Raw genomic sequence first — 9,795 nt, forward strand, 5'->3', positions numbered from 1 at the left:
AAGAAATCAAGGGGAACAAGGATACTCACAGTATTCCAATCCCAGGTCTCCTAGAAATCATCAATTGCAATCAATGTAATCTCCATTCAAAAATGGAACCTGAAATCTGACTGAAAAAGCATCCAATTATGGTGCTTCCTGTAGAAGCTACATCCTAGCTTCATTAACTTTCTACAAAAATGGAATGATGGAGAGTAGACAATTTTTATCCAGAACTGTAATAAAAACATGTGATCTGTATCCAATGGTCAAGCAGTTCTTCAATATTGTTATAGACTTATTAGTTTGTAGTTTAGAATACTCCTTTAGAATTTGTACTGATTACCTGTAATTTATTTTAGAAACATCATTAAAGAGAAATCAAGTCCAGCTAGCTATCTTACTTAAAAAAGGAGCCTATCTGAGATTAGGCTTTTAATTGAATGAAAAGTTAAATGTTTAATTGGAGGCGAAAGGGATACACTTAGAATGTTGCTATTTGCTCATAAAACTATTTCAACATCCATTTCCCATTCAAAGTGGAGAAATGAAACTTTATTACTTTGGAGGCTTGATGCCAGTTATCAGTAGATCAGGGAAATGCAGATCTGCCAAGGCTCAGAAGGTTTGGCAGATCATTGCCTCGAAATGACTTCATGTTTCTTCACTGAGCATTTATTTTCCATTTTTAATCAAATATTGATGTGACATTACACGATAACTAATTACATTGTGAGGTGTAGTTTTATGTGGACAATTATCTGGCAACAATTGGATCAATGTTGCATTGCCAGCTAGGCATTATATTGCTCCAAGAGTGAACATTTTTTATTTCAGCTTATTAGAAAAACAACAGCAATTGGGAATGAAGGAGAAATTCTCTCATACCTGGTTCAGACTACTGTGTCAGATTTTACTCCACTTTGTGGAGCAAAATCAATTAAATATGCTTTACATAGAGTGGAACCAATTTCAAAACAGTTTTGGAGAGGATATAATATGCAAATACGACTAGTAAGACTTCTGGTGCCAAGGACAACTTATCGTCTTATTGCCTTATATTGAGGAAGCACAAGAAGCAGCTCCCCTAAACATTAGAAGTGGCATCTGGACACCCCCAAATATGCTACAACTTGCGATTTTTGTATTAAGTTCATGGGCAATAATCATATCAAAGATGTATTCAACTTAAAGATACAGTCAGTAAAATTACAACAAATGTAGAATTTGTTTAGAATCTGACCCTGATATTTCAAATCTCATCTGAAAAATGATATGGACATCTTAGAATGTAAAGCAATTTTTAGTGTAATGGCCCCTTACATTATCCTTACACCAGTGGTGGGTTTCAAAAATATTTTACTACCGGTTCTCTGGGTGTGGCTTGGTGGGTGTGGCATGGCTTGGTGGGCATGGCAGGGGAAGGACTGTAAAATCTCCATTCCCTGCCCAATCCAGGGGAAGGTTATTGCAAAATCCCCATTTCCTCCCAATCAGCTGGCACTTGGGAGGCAGAGAATAGATGGGGGCAGGGCAGTCAGAATTTTTACTACCGGTTCTCCAAACTACTCAAAATTTCCGCTACCGGTTCTCCAGAACTGGTCAGAACCTGCTGAAACCCACCTCTGCCTTACACTCTAACTACTCTTTTAGCTCATATCTCCTTTTGATTTCCTTAGCATTATCTCAGCTGACTCATTTCCAGACTAGACAGCCTCTTAGGTATATATTGGAACTCTGAGAGCAGGTTGGGGGCATTTTACAAAATGGTTGCTAGGAGAGTTTTGGTTAGTTGCAAAGTAATTACCATGGTGAGCATGGCCAGTCAAAAGATACTCATTTACCAAAATAAACTGTACCCATCCAAAAAGGTTCTTTACCATTCAGTTGGGATTTTTACAAGCCTATGATATTCTTTTATGTACATTGAACACTCAAACCTAGTTCTATACTTTGCAGCATGCTGGGTTCCTGTTTATATATTTTATATATTTTAAGAACTCAGAACAAACATTGAGCCTGGTGGACACTAAAGAATAATCTTGGGAACCACAGTGTCTATTTCTGTCCCCAGCTGTATGAATGTAATTTGTGGCAGCATGGATTTTGAAATCTCCTTCAACTGAATGCAGACAATTTTAAATAAAGGAATCTAATGTTTCATCTGATCTAGGATAGTTTCATAATTTCACTTAACTTATCTGCATCAGGAAAACACACAAGCATCTTGGTCTTTAGGAGACAGCTGTGCAATATAATATGGTATCCTTTCCTCTCTTCATGATCTGACTTGGAAAAGAATTGCAGTTGACTATCAAGTTGTATTAATTGAAAGTTAAAAAAATAAAGTTACATATCTTTATTGAAAAATTTATTTCAGATGAATAATTCGAAACCAAACTCACTAACTCAAAAATCTTCCACCAGACAGAGGAGATGGTACTGGATTACAGAGACCAATATATTCCCAATCAAGTTGCATTCTCTGGCCCCAAGTCCCAAATGGCCTGTTTAGTTAAAATTTTGCATACCAGATTGTATGCTGCTGATGGTCCTGAGTCAATTTTTAAACTTATATTAACTGAAAGAAGATTTACCCAAAATTTTGCTATAGCAAGTATTGAGCATTATTATCTAAAGAGCTTTTAGATTAACTAAAGATGTTTCTCAGGCAGTGGAATTTGTACTGTTGATTGTTGAATAGGTAAGTAAATTAGAATTTTGCATGGTGGGAAATTTATCACATGAAATCATGCAATTCTGTGAAGTGTGCTAGAATTGGAATCCATTAAATTTTTCTGGGTGTTGAATTATTTACTTGGATAGAGCCAGTGGTGGGCTGCAAATTTTTTATCAACCGATTCTCTGCTCTAATGAATGGCTGGGTGGGCGTGGCTAGGTGGGCATGGCTGGATGGTCATGTGACTGGATGGGCATGCTCAACTCAACACTGACAGCCATTAGGATACTTACTTGCCACATGAACAGAAAGAGCAGCTCTTGCTGTGAGAGCATTTTGCACAACACAGCGAAATTTAGCAGTCGTGAGCTACCACTTTGGGTCCTGTAAGTCCCACCTAGAAAGTGCTGCGGCACCACAGCGCTTTCTGGATAGGACTTATAGGACTCAAAGCGGTGGCTCATGGCTGCTAAATTTCGCTGTGCTGCACTCTCACAGCAAGAACAGCAGTGAAGAGAAGCAGCCACCAACCCTGAGAGTGTGTGGAGCGGCTCCGCGAGCAACCGAGGCTCACCCAACACTAAGGGCCAGAAAAAGCAGCTGCAAGAACTGAGTGACGCTGGAGATTCAACCCGGCTGCTTCTCTCCGCTGCAGCGCATTCCGGATGGGACTTCTTACAAGTAAGAAGTTTCACCCAAAACCGCTTCAGCCCCCCTGCACCCACACCATCCCCCCTGTGCTATGCTCCCCCCCCCATGGCCCTTCAGCCAACTGTGGCAGACCACAGGCCAGATAAATTGCTTTGGCCAGGGGCCATAGTTTGAAGTCAGAGGGGCCATGCGGGCAGCATGTGGGTGGAGGTCCTGGGGAAGGCCAGAGCCAGGGACTGGTGCATCCTCTGAACCAAGGCAAAGGGTGAGTGGGCGGCTTGAGGGCAGAGGCCCCGGGGAAGGCCAGAGCGAGGGACTAGTGCATCCCCCAGGCCCTGACCTGAAGCAAAGGGCAAGCGAGTGGCATGCAGACAGAAGGATGGCAAGAGGAATGCTTAACGCATTGTAAGTCGCCCTGAGTCTCCGGAGAAGGGCGGCATATAAATCAAATAAAAAAAATAAAGGCCCGAAAGGTGTCCGAGCCTTGCCATGTCCATCCCAAGGTGGCTTACCTTCTTGGACAGTTGCAGCGAGTAGAGTGGGCGAGATGCCTGGGCTGGATGGCCGGCATGGTAGGCAGTGGCAAAGGCAGGCAATTGGGCGAGGCGAGGCACGGAGATCAGCTGGGCTGCGTGGTCGGCATGGTAGACCGCAGCAAAGGCAGGCAAGTGCGCGAGGCACAGAGATCAGCTGGGCCTGGGCGAGTGAGTCAGAGTAGCTGGGCTCGGGTGTGACTCTAGCCACCAGCCAAGATGGGTGAGGTGAGATATGGTGGGGTGGGACAGAGCGGGCGGGGCCAGCCAGTGGTGGGATTTGCCAGTTTGCCAAACTGCGCAGAATGGTAACAACTGGTTCGTCTGAACTGGTCCAACCCAACAGCAGCCCACCTCTGGATAGAGTCTATTTGTTTCCTGGGTTCTCACTTTAGAAAATTTTCATTTGTGAATTAAGAAGACTGCAGATATGTAAGTCTTCTTATTGAATCTTCTCAAACATGAATAGTTTAATGACTACACATGATTATTTGCTTTCCGAATGCTACATCTCATAATTGCCATCTATTTTAAGAGAGGCACCAATCAAGCCTGTTCCGTTTAACTTTATCTTCTAAGTCTATTTTGTGAAGCTTGGCTTACAGGGTTTTAGTATTTCTGGAATGACTTTAGATTGGTTGCTCTCATTACAACGATAATTAGCCTTCCTTTAAAAAAAAATCATAAAGGGAATAATTTTTCAGAAAGACCAAGTAATTACAGAAATCTCTAGATATGAATGCTATTGATGCATAATTATAAACAGAACGTATCTATATGTTTTTATCTTTTAGTTGAGTTTCAAGGGAAAAATGTTATACAGTAAAATCATGCCAATATTCATCCCTTTGTTATTGGTTTTTATGTCTGGTTATTGAAGGTCCTAAAAATAGGCTTCTGTAAAGGCTGATCCTTTTAAAGGGATCAGAGAACTGTATTCTGCTGTAAGAATTAAAAAGAAAAAAAACTTGGGAGACCCTAAGCTTTATAGTAAGACAGTGATACAATTTCTGAATTTTGATAATCTGGTTTCCAGAGCATCTCTGTTATCTTCCCAGTTACTAGAAACATGCCTTATCAATTTCCTTTCTTACATCACATCTCAAATTAAGGTTTGATGAGAAAACTGTTGGGTATTAGCTAAGCACTTTTTTAAAAAATTTTTTCTCAAAGACTGAACTTTTGTTCTTACAGCACAAGAATATCCCATAGCTCTTGTTCTGTCTGAAATGCATAATCTGGAACCTTAAAAAAGGTTAAAGAGGTTTGCTCATTTCCTTCTATCACCCAGGTTTTATTCCCACACTCCCAGGAATCCTGGATTGACACTGAGTAGACTGGAAAAGAATTTTTCTTAACTAGATTTGAATTTGTTCTGACATATTTCCTCTGCCTTCTTTCCTGTATGTTTTTTTTAACCTCTTGCAGAGATCTGCCTTTTGACAAAGGGCCGTCGCACTGCCAGCGTGAGAGCAGACACATATTGCCGCCTATATTCTCTCTCTGTGGACAACTTCAATGAAGTTTTGGAAGAATATCCAATGATGAGGCGAGCGTTTGAAACAGTGGCCATTGACAGATTAGACAGGATAGGTAGGTATTCAATTTTTCATCAAGCTTTTTTTCTCTTTAAGGTCAAGAAACCGAATAGGCCATAGTTTTCCATTTTGATTTGTTTGAATGATTGGGTATAAATAACTATATCTGAGATGATGATGATGATGATGATGATGATGATGATCATCATCATCATCATCATCATCATCATCATCACCATGATCATAATATTGTTGTGTTCTTTTGGACATGATGTCTATGTAGATCGAGGTATGGATAGGGGCGAGAATGGTAAGGATGCCTATTAATGAAGCTCAACTCCTGGTGACTATATGAGGACATTCATACCATTTTCTTGACCATAGAAGAGAAGAGATTTCCTATTGTCTTCCTGACACTTCTTCTGATTTCTCCGTCTAAGTTATGGTCCTAGAATTCTTAGTAGTCTTTTATCCAAGTATTAATCAGGGCTAATCCAGATAAGGATATATGTATATATCTATGTTATGAGGAAGCATATATACAAATTCCTGTTCCAATCTCTAATAAAGTTAGACTTCCCTATTTCCATTACAAAATGGAATCCCAACAAAACAGAGAGGATCTAGTACTCAGTTTCAAGTCTCCATTTCATGATCCCTTATCAAACCAGTTGACCAAGTTTACATAAACGTAATCCTTTCTAAATATTTTCAGCTCTGTGCTGTTACAGAGCAGTAGTCTTTATTTAGGTTATTTCAAGGTTAGGAATTGCCACTAATTCATATAAGTATATGAATTTATGTTCAATTGTTATGCTTGTGGCTTTGCAGAAAATGTTAGTTACAAGAAACAATCCAGTTATTTCTGAAGTGGGACATTTATTTTTGGGCGGTGGATTAAATTCATAACACAGGCCTATAACACTTAATACTAGTGAAATTATAGTCAGGTGTTACATAATATGTTCTATTTTCATATTATTCACATACATTTAGAAAGATTACTCCTTGCAATCTGTTGGTTATTCATTACCAGTGTTGAATAGCTGCTTTCAAGAAACATGTTAAATGGGCACATGCATTCATAACCTACTTAACATGTTTAGCATTTCAGAATTTAGGATAGCTTGACAAAACAAGTGAAAAAAAATCTATAAAATCTAGTTATTCCATTTGCATGCCTTTTGGTAACATACCATTATTGGCTTGTAGAATATATTTGGATACTAACTAACAAACAAGCAAGCATGCACACACAATTGTGTGAATAGGTGGCAATATAAATTTCCTAAATAAATAAATAAATAAATAAATAAATTACAAATGCAAAATCTCCCAAGTATTTCTTCACATTAGTCTTTATTAGTTAATTATTCAGGAGTCTTCTTCAAGTTCATTGGGTGCAACCAAATTATTCCAGAGGGCATTTGCAGTATATTTCTGCATATTGCACACAAAGCAACATTGTCCGCATACAAAAAAATGTGTATGTAGCTCTTATGATTGAGAGCAAGGTCACTCAGTGATACAATTACAATATTCTTATGGATATGATGCTTTCTCCACAGCCATGTTCTTCTTCCCCTTAAAATGTCCATGGAGTTGGGTGGCTAATACATTTAAGTATTTTATTTTTTAAAAAAAAATTGAATTAATTGAAGCTAAAGAGAAGACAGAGGGATTGACAAATTTTGCTTCTAGTCTTGATAGCTAAATAAAAACTCTCTTGTCACTGAACACTATTGGATCCATAAGTAGAACAATATTCATGGCTAGATCCTATGCTTTATTAGTTTAGTTTAGTTTAGTTTATTATATTTATATACTGCCCTTCTCCCAAAGGACTCAGGGCGGTGAACAGCCATGGTAAAAACAATATACAACAAAAATTTAAAAACTTAATTAAAATAATTCAATCATTGGCCAAATTTAAAACACCCAACTAAAATCATTTTAAAACCCCTATCAAAACCCAATTTAAAATCCTTTATCCTGTCAGAGCAGCTTGCTGGAATAATAGGGTCTTCAGAGCACGACGGAAGGCGCGGAGGTCGGGGATCCTTCGTATGTCCGGGGGCAGTTCATTCCATAGGGCCGGGGCCCCCACCGAGAAGGCTCTCCCCCTGGGGGTCGCCAGCCTACATTGTTTGGCCAATAGCACCCTGAGGAGGCCCTCTCTGTGGGAGCGTATTGGTCGGTGGGAGGCAATCGGTGGCAGAATGCAGTCCTGTAGATATTGAGTTACATTGGTGGCCAGTGTGGGAAACAAGATCCTGGGTGGACCTTTCTCAAGCCAGGAGGGCTTTTCAGTATGTGTTCTTGAAAATGAAGGTTATTAACCTTATATGGAGAATAGAGCTAGAACTAAATGATTGCTTCTCTTTTGTTCTTATAACCATTACAAATTATCATTACCGTGATGCAAAGATGCATTTTAGAGATAGAGAAGCAGAAATGTATTCCTGTGCTGAATAGCTGCTAACTTGCATGGTGTGTCACTCCCTAAAGGAAAGAAGAATTCAATTCTACTCCAGAAATTCCAAAAAGACCTCAATACCGGCGTTTTCAACAATCAAGAGAGTGAAATTTTGAAACAGATAGTGAAGTATGACCGAGAGATGGTACAGACTGTTGGGACAGCAAATTATTCACAGACACCTGCTTTGAATTCAAGCCCTTCAACTACCACTTCATCAATGCAAATGAGGACACAGACAACACCTGTCTATGCTGTGACCAACCTCTCCCATGGGAGCTTGAATTCATCAACACCGAGCACACAGACACCTCAACAGGGTGTAGTTTTCTCACCATGCTCCTACCCTTCTGCGGTCTGTAGTCCTTCAGTACAGAGTCCTTTAGCTGGCCGAACTTTTCAATATGCAACTCCTACTGCTTCACAGTTGTCACTGTTACAGCAGCAGCAGCTGCAACCACCACAGCAGCTGCAACAACCACAGCAGCTACAGCAAATGCCCAGTGGGTCACAGAAGAGCGACATCCATAAGAGTACACAAACTCTTCACAATACTAGCCTGACAAGAGAAGTACGGCCCCTGTCAGCCTCACAGCCTTCTTTGCCCCACGAGGTCTCTACTATGATTACAAGGCCACATCCAACTGTGGGAGAATCTTTAGCTTCCATTCCACAACCAGTGTCTGCTCTTCAAAGCACAGGAATCCAGAGTGGGAGTAAAGGCACAGTCCCCCAGAGAGTGTCCCTCTTCCGACAAATGTCTTCAGGAGCAATTCCACCAACACGAGGACCGATGCCACCCACAGCTGGGCCACAAAGAGATACGTCCACAGTCTTAAACCCTGAACTAGAGGGAGATAAACCACGGTTTGCTTCAAACTTATGATTCATGTGGACTGAATAAAGCTGAAGCATTGAAACAGACTGAAGTTATTCAAGGACACTTGTTAGAACTTAATTTTGCATAGTTCCCAGCTGTCTACAAAAAGAAAAAAGAAAAGAAAAGAAAATTGTAGACAAACTTAACCCACAAAATTGAATGTACAATGTAAAGACAGACAGTCAGAAGGGGGGAAAAAAAGAGAGAAATCCAAATGGCGTCTCTTGTCTTTGTTTCTTATAAACAATTCAGAGTCTAAAAACAGTTGTAATATTTATTTTTAACTTAGTTAAAAATATAAAGTTTCCTGATTTGAATCTATATTTTTTAAGAAATGACAGTATTATGAATTCCAGGAACTAAGCCAGAAAATAAGAACAGCTTTCTCAGAATACATGCTAGCTTGGAATAGCGCCTCTAAAACAGTGATTTTTAACCTTTCTTAGTCAACTATAATTGAGATGTAATTCCTATTTTAGAGGTCCAGATTAATTTTTTTGGTGCTTTTACGTTAAGGCTTAGATTGAAGGGTCAATGAAATTTTTACTGTCTACAAAAACTAGTAAGAACAGTAAATAGTGAAGACTCACTCATCTTGTTGTAAATAACTTTTTAGACCCAAGTAATAATAAGAAAAAAAAATAGCTCCTGTGTGATGTATCATTGAAAAGTATTTGTTTAGAAATTTAGTTTCAGCTACTCATGCCAAAATGTAAACATTTAAACATTTTTACAAGATATAAAATACAATATAATTGTAATGCAATGGCTTGCATTCTAAAATGCTACTTTTACATGCAGTGTTTTTATGCAAATTTGTATGTTTGATCCTGCTATGTGTATTTCAGCAACGCTATTATCTTTTTCTTCTTTGTCTTGGACACTGTAAGAAATATTCCATGCATGCTCGGACATAATAGATGGGGAAAGCCGGGGACAGAAAATTAACCAAAAGATGAACCAGAAATATCCTGTGCCCTCAATACAACTAAAAGATTCAGTCAGCAATATTACAAGAAGTGGAGAAAAGAAATGTGAATGTATGGTTTTTACAATTC

The 9,795-nt window shown here is 39.2% G+C and overlaps 1 protein-coding gene across 1 annotated transcript in view; it reads left to right on the forward strand.

The window, feature by feature from the left end:
• The window catches only part of HCN1 (hyperpolarization activated cyclic nucleotide gated potassium channel 1), a 166,223-nt gene extending 157,348 nt beyond the window's left edge, over window positions 1–8,875 (forward strand). The window contains exons 7-8 of the mRNA XM_070935902.1: window positions 5,272–5,436; window positions 7,890–8,875. Coding sequence (XP_070792003.1) covers window positions 5,272–5,436; window positions 7,890–8,743 — 1,019 coding nt within the window. The 3' untranslated portion in view covers window positions 8,744–8,875. The remainder of the gene's footprint in view (window positions 1–5,271; window positions 5,437–7,889) is intronic.
• Window positions 8,876–9,795: the final 920 nt, after the last annotated feature.

This window comes from Pituophis catenifer, unplaced genomic scaffold (assembly GCF_029215685.1).
Source record: "Pituophis catenifer annectens isolate HBS135680 unplaced genomic scaffold, rPitCat1.0.hap2 SCAF_2, whole genome shotgun sequence".
Taxonomy (NCBI): domain Eukaryota; kingdom Metazoa; phylum Chordata; class Lepidosauria; order Squamata; family Colubridae; genus Pituophis; species Pituophis catenifer.